General features: G+C 40.8%; 1 protein-coding gene across 2 annotated transcripts in view; it reads right to left on the bottom strand.

Moving 5' to 3' along the window:
* Positions 1-19,577, bottom strand: part of ppp3cb (protein phosphatase 3, catalytic subunit, beta isozyme) — a 57,392-nt gene that overhangs the window by 12,739 nt on the left and 25,076 nt on the right. For both annotated transcript variants that reach the window (XM_078261170.1, XM_078261171.1), the window contains exons 5-11: positions 15,821-15,966; positions 8,012-8,151; positions 6,316-6,393; positions 2,687-2,781; positions 2,210-2,335; positions 516-593; positions 357-441 (exon numbers count right to left, since the gene is read on the bottom strand). In XM_078261170.1, the coding sequence (XP_078117296.1) occupies positions 357-441; positions 516-593; positions 2,210-2,335; positions 2,687-2,781; positions 6,316-6,393; positions 8,012-8,151; positions 15,821-15,966 (748 nt within the window). The remainder of the gene's footprint in view (positions 1-356; positions 442-515; positions 594-2,209; positions 2,336-2,686; positions 2,782-6,315; positions 6,394-8,011; positions 8,152-15,820; positions 15,967-19,577) is intronic.

Genomic DNA, 19,577 nt, shown 5'->3' with positions numbered 1-19,577 from the left:
ATGTCCTAGTGTCATGGTGAGGTTATTCAAAGGTGGTTTAATTGCTGTAGGATAGTACTGAAGGCCCAGGTGTAAAATACACGGCCCGCAACTATAGGCAGATAGGAAAGGGGGGGGAGAAAGGGGATGACACGCAGCAAAGAGACAGGTCAAATTCGAACCAAGGGCGCTGCCAAGGACTCAGCCTACATGGGGCGCACACTCTACCGGGTGAGCTAGATGTTGCCCCACCATCTGGTGACTTCTAAATACATTTCTGCAAAGGTTAAAGGAAATACAGTACTTATGGGCATACTGCACACACACACACACACACACACACACACACACACACAGTATGTACAACCAGAACTCACCGTAGAACAGAGAACATTTTAGCCATCTTCCCAATGGCTCGTATCTTGTTTTTGATCACCTCTTTCCTGGCTGCTGCTGCACTGGCTGGGAAAGAACACAAACTTTCTTGTAATATTATGAATGGCATTGCTTTAATGTCAGTGTCGAGTGTTTCTTACCATCGAAGATCTCCTCTCCGTCGTTCATGAGTTCGTCGTCTGAGCAGATACTCAGGACGTTGACCAGCATCTCAGTCACTGCAGGACACACAGACAGAGACACACACACACACACACACACACACACACACACACACACACACACACTCGATCAGGGACATAGTTGCACACTGGTTTCCTAAGGGTTAAAGGAGTTAGATAAGTCCATACATACCCTTCTCATCTCCGTGCGTGTCGTAGTCGGAGTGATTAGCGCAACACCTGAAAAGCACCGTTGTTACTCTCTGCTCCTCACCACGGGGATTCTTGTGTGCAAATCACTCCGCCTAAGTAGCAGAAGTAGCAGTGCTTCGCCTTCTGAGAATATAGTTCCCAGTTTGTATACGGTTAGAAGATGGCTGTGTCTCATGTGACCTTGTTATTTGTACACGCTGTGACTATACAAATCACAACATGTAAATAAGAACATGTTGGCGTTATTTTGTCACTTATTGGGAGCAGTAGGCTAGATGGAGCCGGTTACCTCCAGGATCTGTGCTAAGCTAGGCTAGATGGAGCCGGTTACCTCCAGGATCTGTGCTAAGCTAGGCTAGCGGTGGGTGCGTCAGACAGAGTTACGACACGCACGGAGATGAGAAGGGTATGTATGGACTTATCTAACTCTGGGGGAGACGGGGAATAAGACAAAGTCCCAATAACTCAGAGTGTTCCTTTAAGACGGCAACTGTGACCCGCAACACCCCCCAAGGTTCGTGCCCAACTAGGGACGTTTGTTGCATGTCATTCCATATCTCTCTCTCTCCCCTCATTTCCTGTCATCTCTCTACTGCTGCCTCAAATCTGACTAAAGTCCCTAATCCTGTAAGTAGGGGTTATACACCTTTTAAGATGATATAATTGCTATTTTTAGAGAATATTATGTAGTGGCACTAGAACCATGTGAAGTACATAAAACATATATTTCTTTAAAACTAAGAAATGTATAGAGATGACCCCTTACTGTTGTGTTACTTTAACTGTGTTTGCCGATTGGTGAGATCCAGCAGGGACATAGACATGCCTGCGTTTTCATCACTGTACAGATAGTGTCAAAGCTAGAATTCAAGAATATTTAGGTTGTGCCTGACTTCAGCAGCCCAGACTGAACTCTAAGACCATTCACATCTTTGTCAGAAGAATACAGTTGCACACTTGTGGCCCCTCTGTGTTATTTTGACAGAGGGGCCATTAGCTACAGTTGCCAGAATCGTATTATGAAAATAATTTGCAGTGATTTGACAAAGATAATTTAGATTTTTGCATTAGGGTTAGACTTCTTTGTCTCAATGTTTTGTACAGTATGTTATGTTATGTGCAAACTGATCCATGACAGCTGTTATTTTGTAGAACTTTTTACGAGATGTACATACAGTATGTATACAGTAAGTGAAAATGCTGGTGATCTGAGCTGGAGCACGAAAGTCCACCAAAACCCCAGTTAGTTCAGATTTAAATCAGGTTTAGAATCAGTGATAGCATCAATTAGCATGAAGGAGTTTTTCTTTTAATCAGACCAGTTTCATATGCAAATTCATTTTTTTTTATTTTTTTTTTTACCATTTTAGTAATAGGGGGTCCCTGCTGCGTCTCTCTTTCAGTTTAAGGAGACCCCTGTTCTAAAGGATAGCCTATGTGCGTGCGTGTGATAGGCCTACCCTTTTCTCCCACGAAAGGCAGCGACCAGGTGAAGACGTCCATGAAGTTGGGCAGCCAGTAGGGGTGAGGAGAGCAGTTGAACTGACGGATGTTCATTACATTGTTCTCATACTTTAGCACCGCCGCTGGACACACACACACACACACACACACACACACACACACACACACTCACATTATAGCCTTTTCGGTCAGATAGTAGGCAATAATATTCCCCAAGTATTATTTATCAAACATCATGTTAATCATACAGTTATACTAATGTTCATCTACATCTATCATGTTAGAAGTGTTCCTGTTCAGTCTTAGATGAATAATAACATGATGTTGAGTCTAAAATAACTTCACTGCAGTGCTCAAGATACGAGCCATTGGGAAGATGGCTAAAATGTTCTCTGTTCTACGGTGAGTTCTGGTTGTACATATTGTGTGTGTGTGTGTGTGTGTGTGTGTGTGTGTGTGTGTGTGTGTCAGACCTTTGTTGTTGTAGACATCCAGGTAGTTTGGAGCAGAGAAGATTGTGATGAGGGAGGGAAAACCTGTAGTCTGACTCTTCCTGTACATACGATACCTGATAGAAGAGAGCAAAAAAAACTGCCCACGTTAAAGCTACTCAAATAAAAATACATGTGGATAAAAAAAAAAAACTAAGGATTTGCTTCTGAGGTCTTTAAAGAGACAGAGACTGGTTGACGCTGAGACAGTCACGCATTTAAAAACAAATGAAAAAGGAATCTGTGTGGGGGTGAAATGACAGGGTAAAGGAAGAGTGGCACTGAGCAGGGTACCAGTGTTGAAGCTGTCAACATTTTCAATTAGGCCCAGATTTAGTGACTTACGGCCCATTCAGACCAAAGAAAGCGATCCGGCGATTTGCAGCAGGGTTGTGGGAGTGTCACTTAAATGTGTGACATCCTGTTGTGTACTTTAACCCCCCAATGTAGCACAAGTAGACTTTGTATTTCACAATTACTGTTTTCCGTCAGATCGTTTATAGATCTCGACATTACCACCTGCACATGAAGGCAACTTCATTTCACGCAGAAAGCGAGAAAGAAAAGAGACGGAGCGACTGTGCTTTGTTGTTGCAGGAAACAGTCAGCTGTAAAGGCCCTGACACACCAACCTGACGGCTGACCGTTGGCAGAAAAGGCAGTCGGACTGATCAGTCGGCTCCCCGAGGTCCAAAAAGTGCCTCAGAACACACCGAAGCGACGCCGACTTGAATGTATGTTCTGCGCGTGCGCGAGACGTAATACAAAAAATGAAAAACTGCACCAATCAGATTGGTGGAGTGAGTCCAACTGCCCGCCCTCCAACCCAGCAAGACAGGTCGGCTAAAATGAAGGCCGACGGCTCCTCTGACGGACGACGGCACCGAACACACCAAACAGACACGAGTTACTGACCTCGCCAGACTGTCCGACGGACGATTATCGGCTTGGTGTGTCAGGGCCATTACACAAAATCTGCTTGTGTTTCATTTTTAACCCTCATAGTGTTTTAAAACTTTCTTGTGGCAGCGATAGAGGCAGTGATGTTTCCTGTATACTGTACGGGACTCTCACAACATCTTGAAACGGACTGAAAAGTCTAATCGCCAGTTACATGACCGGCCAACGCAGGGTGACGTAGGGTGGCGTTTCTCCAAAAGTTGAATCTGTCTTTCCGCTGATGGCCGCTCAATTTCTTTTCCCCGGCTCCCCCCACCGCCGCAGCCTAAATGCATGACCGTCTGAGGATCACCTGAGTGTATGTGAACGCAGCCAAAGTCACAATAACAAACAAGTGTGGGTGCAATTAGTTTTATGCATGCAAATAGATTAGACATGATAATGAACACATGCACACATATTTCCTTTGTACCTACAAACAAAGCAGAAAAGCAGCCTCTACTAGCCGGGTCCCTCGACGATAGACTCATTACCAAACTCATCAGTAATCAAGAATTTTGGTTATTTATTAGAAGCAAATATAATCTAGGTGTGCAGCAGAATTTGTTGGCTGATTTTCCTATTATAGTGATTATAATATTGTCTGTTATTATAGTGTTCCAGTGTCCTGTGTAGCTTTGTTAATGATGTTATTCTCTCTCGGAATCTGTGTATAACTAGATGCCAAAAATGCTATTAGCGTCATCAGCACAAAGCTGGTTCATGTTCTGGTTTTTACCTACTTACAGCAGGCTACCGTACACTGGCTCTACCACAATAGCAGGGACTTTACATACAGGAGAACCCTGTGACCAAGCATGTAGAATGTACTAAAGTTTATAGTATGTTGTTTTTGCAGTTAGTGTGCAATAAATCAACATATTTAAAGGACAATTCCAGCGTAAAATGAACCTAGGGGTTAATAACATATGTGTACCGAGTCGACCGTTCTCTGGGATCTGTTTTCATGCTAATCGAATGTGTCTGTAGCTTGAAACTAGCTACCGCAAACTGGTGATTAGCTTGTAACGCTAGCTTTCGGGGCAGAGGGTAAATCACTATTTCTACACCACTAACAAGGCTCAAAATAGCACCACACTTCAACGGTAGCATAATGACATGCACACCGAAGCATTGAGAACTTTGTAAGTGTACAGACAGTTTATTACAAAGATAGATTATGAAGACAGTAGCGTTAATGTTTACATACGTACATGCGGCCGCCATCTTGGATAACAGTCATGACCAGTCGAATCACAAATGCTGTGTTTGAGCTATGTTACTGGTTACTATAATCTATCTTTGTAATAAACTGTCTGTACACTTACAAAGTTCTCAATGCTTCGGTTTGCATGTAGGGACCCACATTATGCTACCGTTGAAGTGTGGTGCTATTTTGAGCCTTGTTAGTGGTGTAGAAATAGTGATTTACCCTCTGCCCCGAAAGCTAGCGTTAGCAGCTAAACACCGGTTTGCGGTATATTCTTTCAAGCTACAGACACATTCAATTAGCACGAAAACAGATCTCAGAGAACGGTCGACTCGGTACACATATGTTATTAACCCCTAGGTTCATTTTGCGCCATAATTGTCCTTTAACTGTCCTTTAACTGTCCCTAAGTCCTTTTAACTGTGTTAATAATATAATAATACAATAGTGCTCTGTTGTTTATCAATCAAACTTTACCTTTTAATTCAACTTCACAAAAATAAAGCAAAACCTTCCAGGAAAATAATTTCTTTTTCTTCTTCTTTGTGCATTGTATTGTAGGAAAAGTGTTTTTTAGTATGCATACTGATTGTTGCGAGTATACTATTACTATTACGTCACTTTTTAGGTGTGAACACATAATATTCTTGAAACCTGCTTGGAATATTTCCTTGTATGACGTGACTTCTCTTGATTCTGCATTGTCTAAAAGTGTCAGCAGTTTTAACAGACACTATGCCATTTATACATTAGGTACTATTTAGAACTACTAAAAGTATACTTTCTTTTGACCAGCCCTTATGCAACGATTACCCAGGCTGCCCAGCTGCATGACAGTAAAAATATTGTTAATGGGTTCACCGAACAGCACAAGCCACAGCAACAGCACAACTCATAATGCAGCAATTAAGGCAGCACTATTAGATTTAGAGGATTTACACTAAGATAATAGATGGAATGGATTTGTGGGTCAGAAAACTGTGTTTTGGTGGCCATTTAGCTCAGTTGGTAGAGCAGACGCACATGTACAGAGGTTTGTTCCTCAACATAGAAGATCCAGGGTTTGAATCCGACCTGTGACTGTTTTCCTGCATGTCTTTCTCCCTCTCTCTCCCCTTTAAATCTCAGCTTTCCTGTCCAATAAAAGCAGAAATGCCCAACTGCTTTATTTAGACTAGTGGTGCAAACATGGCTCTTTGCCTTCCCATTCTGTTTTCAAGACTTAGCTGACCTGAATGTTGTTCAAGCTGTTGTTGCTCTGACAAACTCTAACAATGCTAATAACACAGTTTAAGGATGACAGAAGGACAATTGTGGAACCTCTTTCCCCGTAATGTGCCAGTTCCCTGACAAAGAAAAAAAAACAGCTTGGAATGTGAAATGTCAAGGTAAGCCGTTAAATTAAATGGTGCTCTTTTTTAAGCCAAGAGAAGGACAGAGCTGCAACAGTAGGTCAGCTTACCCAGCATCCTGTGCTTCATGCGCTCTGATGATTGACAGCAGGTTGTTGGTCTGTAGGAACTCACACACTGCTGGATAACTGGAGGACACACACACACACACACACACACACACACACACACACACACACACACACACACACACACACACAGAGAACAAGTTAATGTATCTGAAGTGAAGCAATGGAAAGAAACAGACAGGGGAAGAAATATCCAGTAACGATCCAGTAAAAACCCACTTTACAAAGCAAACATGTAATGGCATATTACATAAAGTCTGTAAACCACAGAACAGATGGAAGTATTTAAATTGTAGCACTGGGAGATGATTGTTTTTTAATGTCATGTCTAACTGAGATCAGCAGGGGGAAGCGATGAGCACAAGGCAAGCCTGAGCAGGGCTTATGGCCTCAGTGCTGTGGGGGCTGAGTATTTACTAGTTGGTCGATTGATGCTGTGTCTGCTAAACATAGAAAATCACTGTGTGACTCCACAGGTCATAACACAGAGTTCTACACACTCTACACGCTAGGAACGCGGCTACGACCGCAACAGCGCTCAACCTGTCTTTTTACGATTTCAGCTCCTCTTATCTCTCCATTTTTATTTCTTTATTTCCATCTTTCATCTTCTACCCCACCACCACCACCACACTCATCTAATGTTGCTCTCCCTCTTTCTCTCACTGTATCTTAATATCACTCCATAGCTGGCAGGAGTAGCCAGTCGTCATAGCAACAGAACCGTGCAGTCTCCCTGGGGATTGTGGGATATCGTTTCATGCTGAAACGGAACTCTCTGTGTGTGTGTCTGTCAATGTGCTGTGTTTGTGTGTTTGCTCGTACACTGAGTGTATGTGTGTGTGTGTGTGTGTGTGTGTGTGTGTGTGTGTGTGTGTGTGTGTGTGTGTGTGTGTGTGTGTGTGTGTGTGTGTGTGTGTGTGTGTGTGAATGTTCTGTGTTTATGTGTTTGCTCGTACACTGAGTGTGTGTGTGTGTGTGTGTGTGTGTGTGTGTGAATGTGCTGTGTTTATATGTTTGCTTGTACACTGAGTGTGTGTGTGTGTGTGTGTGTGTGTGTGTGTGTGTGTGTGTGTGAGTGTGAATGTGTGTGTGTGTGTGTGTGTGTGTGTGTGTGTGTGAATGTTCTGTGTTTATGTGTTTGCTCGTACACTGAGTGTGTGTGTGTGTGTGTGTGTGTGTGTGTGTGTGTGTGTGTGTGTGTGTAAACTCGCCAAGATTTTCTGTCTCTTCGTACAAATCCCAGTGATTATTATTGGATCTCAGATGTGGTGGCAGAAAGCATACCTCTTTATCTTTTCTCATCACCAACATCCCAAACCAATAGACCACCAAACTTATTAGATTCCAGAGTTGTAGATGAAAGTCACACTTTGCTAACGCTGAGCGGTCACAAGGCACCCAGATCATTAAAACACATCGAATGAGCAGGCTGTATGTTTCAGCTGCTAATTTCAAAGAATATTGTTCCGTGTGTTTTTTTAATCTCTGAATATTGCATTGATTCTGCCTTGTTGGGATATCAGGTTAGTTCATATCTCTGAGCTCCATATACACTGGGATCTACTGCATCAACGACTATACTCACTCACATTCAGATTGATTTTCTTCTCAAATAAATCAGGAATCTTACGTAATATTTGGGTTGGTCCTTGTGAGGAGTAATTTTGTCCTGTACCTGTAGAAATAGGAGCAGCCTCTGACTGTGTTGTGGCCAAAGTACTCCTGGGTCTTCTCGTTACCAAAGTCTTCCAGGGGGTCGGCCCACAGCAGGTCGCACATGGGCCCAAACGCTGGGGGCTCCTTGAACCGGTCCAACTAGGACATACAAAGAACACACACAGAAATACACAAAAAATATAAGCATACAGAAATACACAAATGCTCAGTTACACATCGAAATACACAGACACAAAAACAAACTCACACAAAAAACATATCACATACCTAACTTTTTTTTTAAAGTGATATAAACCATTCACACAGACATGAATGCACCTGCACATATAGGATAAATCAGAAGAGAAATAAAAGCAAACACACACAAACACATACTGTCAGAGCAGAGTATCTCCATGGCAACCCTCACCACACAGGAGGGAGAAGATGTCACACCAGCACATTCACCATGGAAACACTGCCATTAGATGAGGAAGTGTGTGCCCTCATGTCTCTGTGTTCATGTGTGTGCCTTTGTACTGTGTTTTACTGTGAACTGTATACATACCGCATATGTGTGGGTCTCTTTCAATGGTGTACTGCATTTACTGGTTTCTTATGGATTGTCTGTATTGACAGTAGATGTTGGTATAAAGGCATACGTAAGAGTTGGTGTGTGTTTATATCTGCGCTTGCAGGTGTGTTTGAACATTACACATGTGGATAACATGTTACATTAACGTTATTATTTTTCCCAGAAATGAAAAGTGTGATAATTGTCGCTTCTATACAGTGAATAAAGAGGCAATGACGTTGAGAAAACTGGTTTTGAGTGTTCAGGCTGACAGGCAAACGGTAAGAACGGTTGTAATGCATTCACTCTATGACTTATTTTACCTAAGAAATAATTGGGTAACACTTTATAATAACCATCATTAATAGATGGTAAATTGACAGTTAATTAATCTTTAGTTAATTGTCATTTTACTGTTAACAAACAATTAAATTATAATTAATAATGTTTACTAGTTATTAGTAGTGCTGTAAATTAACAGTTTATTGTTACACACATTATATCCCTCATATACTATATTAGGTATCGGGTAATGATTAAAAAATGTTTGTAAACCTTTAAGAAACCATTTTTGAAACATCTATAAACATTACATCGATAGATGGACCAGATATTCCTAACACTATGTTGAGGGTTACTAGTTGTTTTGTAAACCGTCTATAAATAGTGTCTGGATGGTTATTATAAAGTTGCAACATATAAAATAATTATATAATTATATATATATATATAAACTTTATATATATATATATATATATATATATATATATATATATATATATATATATATATATATATAAAGTTAGCACAAAAGTAAGGAAATTTGTGTTTGGTAGATTATTTGAACAATGCTTTTTGGCAATAAATCTTATACCGTTGGAGAGCCTGTTTAGTTCCTTTCAGATGGTGCCCCAGTTGTAAGGAACATGCATTTGTGGGATGAGCAGCAGAGCTGAGTATGGGGGTTGCGCCCATGAAAAATTTGCCAAATCGTCTCTGTCAATCCCAAACAGCTTTTCTTTGCTGTTGCTATTGACTCTTCTTTTGAGCTTCTGGTACCCCCAGATGCTGACAATCAGGTGCCTGATTCTGCAACCAGTGGCTATACCATATCTCCACAGTCTGGGACCGAACTCTATCCTCCAAGATGACAGGATGGGGTTTATCAGAGACTACCTCTAGAATGTGGGAGTGGAGAGGATGGAACGGCCTGCCAGCAGTCCTGACCTCAACCCCATTCAACACTTGTGGGATCAGCTTGGGCGTGCTGTTTGTGCCAGAGTGACCAACACGACCACGTTGGCTGACTTGCGACAAATGCTGGTTGAAGAATGGGATGCCATCCCACAGCAGTGTGTGACCAGGCTGGTGACCAGCATGAGGAGGAGGTGCCAGGCTGTTGTGGCTGTGTATGGTTCTTCCACACGCTACTGAGGCTCCTGTTTGTGAAATGAATCAATTGCCAATATGTCTTGTTTCTTCAAACTTCAATCATCCAATCCACCAAACACCAAACGAGTCAATGGCAGAATAAGCTGTTTGGCATTGACAGAGAAGATTTGGCAAATTGTTCATGGGCGCAACCCACATACTCAGCTCTGCTGCTCATCCCACAAATGCATGTTCCTTACAAATGGGGCACCATCTGAAAGGGAACTAAACAGGCTTTCCAACGGTATAAGATTCATTGCCAAAAAGTATTGTTACCACAGAGAAATAATCTACCAAACACAAATTTCAAAGTATATATATATATATATATATATATATATATATATATACTATATAATTATTTTATATGTTGCAACTTTATAATAACCATCCAGCCACTGTTTACAGACAGTTTACAAACCAACTAGTAACCACTGACAAAGTATTAACTATCTATCTAAATAATGTTTATAGATGGTTTACAAAGTATTTATTAACTATTTAACAAAGTATTATAGTCATCTGTTGCAACTTTATAATAACCATCCAGAAACTGTTTATAGACAGTTTACAAACCAGCTAGTAACCATCAACAAAGTGTTAGGAATATCTGGTCCATCTATCGATGTAATGATTTAAAAATGGTTTCTTAAAGGTTTACAAACATTTTTTAATCATTACCCGATACCTAATATAGTAAATGAGGGATATAATGTGTGTTACAATAAACTGTTAATTTACAGCACTACTAATAACTAGTAAACATTATTAATTATAATTTAATTGTTTGTTAACAGTAAAATTACTGTTTGCTAACAGTTAAATGACAATTAACTAAAGATTAATTAACTATTAATGATGGTTATTATAAAGTGTTACCAATAATTGCAATAGAACTCAAATAAAACCTAAAAAAATGCAGATAGGAATAAAATGGGAAAAGGGTATGGAGGGAATATTTATTCATAATTCAAATTGAAAGTCCAAAGAGAAAACGAAGCAAGATCAAATTAAAAAATAGTATTATTTTACTACACTACTAGGAAAAATCATGCCATAATTAAATGTGAAATGTAAAAGCTTAAATGGAAATACTTAAATTAAAATCTCAAATAGAAAAAAAGAAATCATTTTATTTTAGCTTTTCCCCTTTATAATTTTCAATTTGACATTTTATCTTTTGAATTTTATGTTTTTAAAGCGCCCATATTATGCTCATTTTCAGGTTCATAATTGTATTTTAAGGTTGTACCAGAATAGGTTTACATGGTTTAATTTTCAAAAAACACCATATTTTTGTTGTACTGCACAGCTCTCTCTCACTGCTGCAGAGCCTCTTTTCACCTGGTCTCTGTTTTAGCTACAGAGTGAGACCTCTTTTCTTCTTCTTCTTCTTCTGTACTATCTTTGATTGCACTTGCACATGCAGTACTCTCAGATGTAGATCATGTCAGCTAGCTAGCTCCATAGATAGTAAAAGAAAGGCTGTTTCTCCACCTTCAGTCAGTTACAAGGCAGGATTAGCTGGGAGACTTCTAAATGAGGGCGCACATGGAAGTAGTTCTTTTGTATATTATGGTGAACTTGTGTGTGATGTAGCAGTGCTTTGCTATTGAGAACGAGGTAGCATGCTAGCGTTAGCATGCTAACGCTAACGCTATGAGCTAACGGTTGCGGTTAGCCAGCTCGTTTCGGCTTGGCCTTGACCAACTGCCATGCTTTGCTCGTTTGCAAGCCATGATGTCTCTCTCTCTTTCTCATGGGTGGGCCAAATTCTCTGGGAGGGCAAAGCAGAGAAAGGGGAGGTAACCTTTCCCCTTATGACATCATAAAGGAAAGATTCCAGATCGGCCCATCTGAGCTTTCATTTTCTCAAAGGCAGAGCAGGATACCCAGGGCTCGGTTTACACCTATCACCATTTCTAGCCACTGGGGGACCATAGGCAGGCTGGGGGAACTCATATTACAGTTTTTCTCGATTGCTTTGACGCAGCAGTCAACTCAAACTACACATTTTTCAAAACAGTTAACACACAGGCCGAAACAGTGGCACTCATGGTCAAAATGACACATTTTGTTTGCAAAAGGCTCTAATTGTGCCAAAACATTTAAAATATGCAGCAAAAGAAAATGTTGCCTTCAAACAACACAACTTGCAAACAAGTGTATGAGCTCTTCCAATCAACCGTTACACAGTGGACAACAAAATACTAAATACAGCTCTCAGTGTGAATCAGTACACCATTGCTTGTCACTGTAGTCTATTACTGGATGTAGCGTTCATGCCAGAGACATTTGTTGACAAATTGCCTTCTTGCAAAGAATTGGAACCAGAATCAGAAATTCTTTGATGCAAATTTTATTGATTCCATTGATTCTTATTTTGAAACTGTGGCTGAAAACTGAAATACTGTAAATATTACACAAAATACATAATAAAATCTATTAGAGTATGAGAAATTAAGAAAATAAAAATAAGGGAGGTATGGGTCTACCTAATGTAAGATTATATAATCTATCATTCGAAATGTGTTTATGAAAATAAAACATTGGAAGGGGATAAATCAGGAGCTGAGCTGGATCAAAATTGAAAGGGAACTAACGATCCCGTTTGAACCGCTGGATGTCCTCTCACATGGTGTAACAACTTCTGGGCATAATTATTTTTCAAACCCAGTGTTGTCTTATTCTAAAGCAGTCTGGAGAGAAATTCATAAGATATATGGTATTTCGCACTTAAGACAACCTTACGCCTCTCTATGGTATAACCCAGCCATACGTATTGGGAAGAAATGTGTTTATGTGTCAATGGCTTGTAAGAGGGATACACAAAATAAGTGACCTGTATGTGGAGGGAGTGTTCCTGTCGTTTGCTGATATTATGCAAAAATATAATCTGGAATATAAAGGTAATTTTTGGCAATATTTACAAATAAGAGACAATATCACAAAGGGTAAATTTAGTCACAACAAGAATGCATTGATGGAGGTTTTATATGAGTAAATGGCTGGGTGTGGTGGTACCTGTAGCACCAAGACTGTGTTTGTTAGGGGACCAAACGGAAATGTCAAATATATCTAAATATGAACGAGGGGTTTTAAAAGTTGGGATGGTCACAGCTGCTCGAACAATTCTCAGAGTATGGAAGAGTACAGTCGCCCCAGATGAAAAAATGGATGGAAATGATGTCAGAAGTTGCATCATATGAACGCATGTTGGCTAGAATTACAGTTTTTTACGATCACTATGGCACTTTTTTCAATACTTTTAACAACTTTCCTAAACTTTTAACACAGTTAGCACAACATTCGTCTGTGTAGGCTATACAATTAACACATTTCTTGTTGCTTTGACACAAAATGCATACGGTTAACACACATTTTAAATGCTTGAACTTCTTTTACACACAAGCTCCACCAAGACCAAAACAATGGCTTTTTACTGACCAATTTACAAATGCTTTCACACTGTATGTCAGACCAGATAACATGTTCTTAACCTAACTTAAAGGCTAAAGTCAAAGTGAACAGCTGATCATATTGTAAATTGAAAAACAAATATATCCCCTGTATTTTATACATGCATTTATTGAGAAACAGCTGATTGAAGTTATGCAAATAGATCAATCACAGCTGATTCCCTTCTAGGAAACACACTCAGGTGTTGAGGTTCTTTCAATCGCATGATCATATGGTAGTACAGTAAAAGAAGACCTATTTGAACAATATACTGTAGATGAACACAGAAAATAAGAAAAATGCTTTCACGAGGGAGAGGAAGAGGAGTACCAGGACAATTCTGTCTGTCTCCTTTTTTTCATAAACCGTACATTCTATAAAGCTACTCTGAGACGGGTCATTAATTTTTTGTATTGAATCTCTGCAGCAAAAGAAACAAAACGGTGGCTGGGTTGGCTCAGTGGGTAGAGCAGGTCCACATATACTGGGAGGTTCATGCCTCGACGCAAATCCGACTTGTGACTATTTCCTGCATGTCTTCCTCCTCTCTCTCCCCTTTCTCAACTAGCTGTCCTGTCAAATAAAGGCGGAAAAGCCCAAAAAATAATCTTTAAAAAAAAAAAAAGAAAAAAAATATGCATGCATTTACTAAACCCAACAAAACAAAAATGTAGAGAGGCTTCAAGAGAAACTGCAGCGTAAAACACAATCTATGATCGATACAATATACTGTATTGTTGTATAAGGGCAGACCTGACACATTTAAAATAATGCAGTTTCTGTAATTCCATGGGATGTTAGTGTTTTGTATGACATTGTTCTATGATTGACTAAATGTTCCTGTTGGGAGAGAACATGTGTTAGTGTTCTGGAAGAATTATTTGATTTTGAGACATGTTTGCATTGTTTTGATAAACACAGTGTATTGTGTTAGTGAATTATTGTATTTTGAAAATCAGTGTTGGAGTTTAGTTTACAATGTGTGAGATTGAGAATTAAATGAACTGTTTTGCCAATCGTGTGTTGTAGGTGTGTTGGCGCGTTAGGAGTTTAGGAAAGTTGTTAAAAGTATTGAAAAAACGGTCATAGCGATCGTGAAAAACTGTAACAACGAAGAAGAAGATTTTAGGAGGACCTGGGAACGTATTTTTTTGTAGGTAGGGTATATGGAAACATTTGTAGACATGGTACTGAATGTATATTTTATATTCAGTTTGGGTTTACATAAGATATTGGGGAGTAGTGGTTGTGAAAGAGACAATATCTGCTACAATGTTACAGTATGTTCACATTTTTATTACGTATTATAGATAGCTACACCTCTGCCCCTAGACTGGGTAAACCCAGCGATTTGATTTCTCCCTGCAGCTCAGGCTGGAGACCTGTACATCTTTCTATCCTGCTTCCGTTTATTGCGGGAACCAATGACAAACTGGCTTATCCACCTGGCGCGCTATTGGCAGGTTTAACACGATGACGATAGAGAAGCGACCGAGCAGCTTCTTGTTTACATTCAACAAGCCGGCCACCGAAGCACAGCAACCCGTTGATGCCGCTGTCGCTGCTACGTCACCCGGATCGTTGGTCTGATTGGTTGAAGGACTATCCAATTGCGTACAGTCATTTGAACTATGCCCGTTGATCCCGCCTCTTGTGCAGTAGAAAATACAGAGCAGACTCCCCAGACTAATGTTCAATCTGAAAGATTGAGCTTGGTCTGGTAATAGCCAGACTACCTCTGCCCCATAGTGAAACTAAGCTTGCAAAAATACCAATACAGTATGTAGCTACACCTGGCATCTCCTCTGATATTCCTCGTTTCGCTGTAGTGTTGTGCTATGGAAAGCCCCACCCCGTAAGTTAACACAATTTGTTTCTAAAGTATGTGACGTGTGAAAGCCTGGCTGTCTGATTCCGTCATTGGTACACTGCTGTTTCAAGGTGGAAATGCTCAACCATGGTGTTGACTGATCTCTTTGCTTGTTATATGTCTTCTAGCATATAAAAAAACACCATATGGACAGGTTAAAAAGATTGAAAACTTGATTTTCATTGAAGGGAGTCTTAAACATTACCACAGCTCTCTTGCTTTAGCTGTCTAACTTGCTGTTTCTCTGTAGCAGAGTGGTGGACAGAGGCTTCTAGATTCCACAGATTTAAGGTTTTCTGTTTAGAAATTACTGTAAATTACAAATGTTTTCTCAGAAATTATACATTTTATTGCATAACGTAATAACACAGATGTCAAAGAGCCAGATTCAGATTTTAACTCATTTTAACCAAAACATTCCTGTGTTTGGCCTTTGTAGGGCAGTATTGTTAATTCATTCAAAATTGTATGTGTGCATGTGTCTCATTTTGTACCTTCTTGATGTCGTCCAGCGTGTGGATCTCTGGTGAAAGCCCCCCATGCACACACAGGAACTGCTGGTTCATCAGGGCTGCCAGGGGCAGGCAATCAAACGCCTCCATGCAGGAGTCATACACCTGCTCCGAGTACTTGATCTTACCTGGAGGGGGTTAGAAAGGTGGAGAGATAGTTCAACGTTTGAGACAAAAAGAAGCTCCTGGATGTGTTTTGACATGCTTTGAACAGCCACCATCCCCACAAACGTACAGTCAGTCCCTGTCACTCATAGTGTGACTGTTAGATATCGCACCAAAACACGCCGCAACAAGGAACGCAGAGAACAAACAAACATGGAGCTTTTACATGGACGGTTTGAAGAACTCAATCATCTAAACACAAACATCTAAACACGTGTACGGTTCCTCTAAAGACATAATTCAGGTCACTTGGGTGTAAAGGCGGTAACATGTAGGTTTTTCACATAGCATGTTATTAATTTATATGGCCATCTCTTCTCTAGCACTCCAATATGACCTGTTTCTCTCCTCTACTTCCCAGAGAAGACATGCACATTGGTGAAAAAGTGCTCCATATTACAGTAGATAGCATACTATTACAGACAACAAATGGACGCAAAGACTCCGATTCTGTTTCAATTAAACAAAATCTGACCCAAATATAAGCATGAAGCAGTGTCGAGCCGTCATTGTGAGGATGAATCTTTGCTTTATAAAAAAAAACCTCCTTTGATTTGGCAGCGATATCAATGAAGACATCCAACACGCAGCATCTTTAAAGTACATTTCTCACATGGGCATAACAATACATCTGACACAAAACAATATCACAGGATTAAAATAGCTGAAAGGAGATTGGAGACGAGAGAGAGAGAAGAGGATGAAAGAAAAAGAGATGGGTGGATTTTGGAAGAGAGCGAGCAGGGAATGAGTAGGAGAGAAATATAATTCCATAAAGAGAGATAGATTGATCGGAGGAGACAGGAGAAGGAGGAGAGGTTAAGATAGGGAAGGAGAGGAGACGGAGAGGGAGGAGGAAAGAGAGATGGGAAGGAGAAAGGAGTGTGTGAGGACATGAAAACAACACGTACACAAATTAAAGCCAATATTGTAGAGTACCAGTGTATAGTAGCCAAGCATTTGTGCGTGCGAATGGGTGTGTGAGACGACAAGGAGTGCGTTTGTTAACCTCTCCATCTGCCTTGTGTAGAGCAAGAACTCATTATTGCTAGTTCACCAGTTTTCATCTCCCTCCACACACAGACACTTAAACATTTATGAAGACGCTCTTGCACATGCATGCAGTCACAGTACATAATCTTGCACACACTTGTTGTGCACACACACACACACACACACACACACACACACACACACACAAACGTACACACTCATGCACACAGCAGATGGTAATTGAGGGCGACCACTATTCGCCACAAGCAACAGGGGAAATTAGCTTCCTTGTCCCTTGGCCAATCAGACACAGAGGAGCAAGTCCCTGAGCCAATCATTAAGGGCCAAATTAATTTGCTGCTAATCACCCACTCTCGGACAGGATGCGAGGAGAGTCACATGGACAGAGCGAGAGACTGTGCAAGGGAGGAAAAGATGGAGGATGGATGGAGAAAATGTTAAGTGTATGGCTGAAACAATCAGTTAATGATGTGTCGATTAGTTGAATGAGTTATTGGCGTGTTATCAAGACGCATTCTCAGTTTTTAGCGTGTTTATCAACGCCGTTTGGCCTCCATTGACCTACGTTACCTTGCGATTGCGTGTGAATTGATGCCGTAGCGAGTTGTATGAAAGGGCGAAAATCCGCGTAGGGAGGTTGGTCGGGGTGGAGGATGGGTCAAACACAGGACTTTCACCCAGGAGACCGGGGATCGTGTCCAGCGTGTGACGGTTCCTTTCCACGTTTGTTATTTTCCTGAACACAACCAGTTCTTCTTTTCCTAAACCCAACCGTAGTGCCGCGATAACACGTAGCCTCGCGATAACACGCCACGTGGCTATGCTGTGACGTTGCAGACTGCCGTCCACTGTATACAGCGTAGACATACACGCGGATAGCTCAAAATGCGTACAGATAACAAAGTGGCGTGTATGTTTATGCGAAGTCATGATGTTATGTTGTCTGGTTTATTGGCATTTCTTTAAACCAATCACAATCGTCATGGGCGGCGCTAAGCCCCGGACTAAATGACGGTGCCTCTGCAAAATAGTCTCAGGAAGGAACTTGTTTTGGTGGAACGTGTACGTTCAAAAGTAGTTTTAGTCGTGCAACAGAAAACTCAGATTGGACAGATAGTCTAGCTAGCTGTCTGGATTTACCCTGCAGAGATCTGAGGAGCAGTTAACCATAGTCCTCACAAATCCACCGGAGATTAGAACACCAACACAAAGAAAGAGGAAAGTGGCGGAAATCTGGCCTAAAAACTGTGACATCGGGCAGAATCCGGCGGCACCTGAACAATCCTGGAAGTGGAACGTCGTCAATATAGACTACTGTTTGCTAAACCCCTCCCCTTCAGCAACTGTTACTAGGCATGGCAGGGTTAGCTTTGATTTTCTCTACATGTTGAAGTGATGTGCACTATGGGGCTATGGTAAGAGTTACACTCAGTATATGAAGTATCTATGAATGTGGTTTCTTTCTTTCCATGTCTTCTACATGCATCATCATCAACTAGTGAGGATGATGACAGGCTAAACAAATAAACTCCCTGATATTCCAACCCGTTCTCACTCCGAACTCGTAAAATACGGACGTTTGGACAGTGGCTGTCAGCGTCTGAAGCAACGCAAAAACCGCCCTTCAGTGTGTTTGTAGAACGTACCGGGGAGAGCAGCAGCTACACTGGGTTTGAAGATGATGTAGCACTAAGAGCGACTACGGTAGCGAGTAGTATGAAAACCCGAAAATCTGCGTAGAGAGGTTGGTTGGGGGGGATGGATGGGCCAAACAACACAGGACTTTCACCCAGGAGACCGGGGATCGTGTCCAGCGTGTCACTTTTCCTAAACCCAACCATTGCTTTCTTCTTTTCCTAAACCCAGCTGTCCCGTTCTTCCCACGTGTCATGGAAACGTAAGCCCACCCACAATCTTTTCCTTAACCTAACTGCGTCAAAAGTGACGTCAATAGACTTGGCTGATTTGCCGACTTTGAGACTCCTTTTACAGTGTGGCCCTCAGTGAAATTAAGTTTGACACCCCTGTGCTAAGGTAAACTACCATCCCCTGGCTCCATATTCATATTTAACAGACAAACATGAGAGTGGTATCACTTTTCTTATCTAACCAAATTAATTGAGCTGAAATTGAATTGATCCTTACGCCGGTCTAAAGCTAGAAATAAAAAGGCTTTTGGCAAGAATCATCCCAAACAGGAGCATGCTGACTGAGTTAACAGGGAAAAAAATGAATTGAAAAAGGCTGTGTCCAACATCTTTTAGAATATAAAAATCATCCCGACCAAGCGCGTTTAGATATGACGCTAAAGGAGACTTATATTCAAATCAAACATTATTATGATTATGATATGATATAATCTTATTGAGGAGTCAGAGGTCGTTGGTCGCTCCCCTTGCCCTTGATATAGTTAGATTCAAAAACATCCAAGAAGTTAAAAGGTTGTGCGAACTATGTGAATTAGGAGAAGTTGAGAATGAATCACATTTTCTTTTGTATTGTCCTTATTATGATTGATATGAGTTAAGAACACCCATCTTACATGAAATGTCTGTTCAAA

Source organism: Sander vitreus, chromosome 10 (assembly GCF_031162955.1).
Source record: "Sander vitreus isolate 19-12246 chromosome 10, sanVit1, whole genome shotgun sequence".
In the NCBI taxonomy this organism is placed as follows: Eukaryota; Metazoa; Chordata; class Actinopteri; order Perciformes; family Percidae; genus Sander; species Sander vitreus.
The sequence above is the reverse complement of the archived record's forward strand: the minus strand, read 5'-3'. Positions and strand labels throughout refer to the sequence as shown.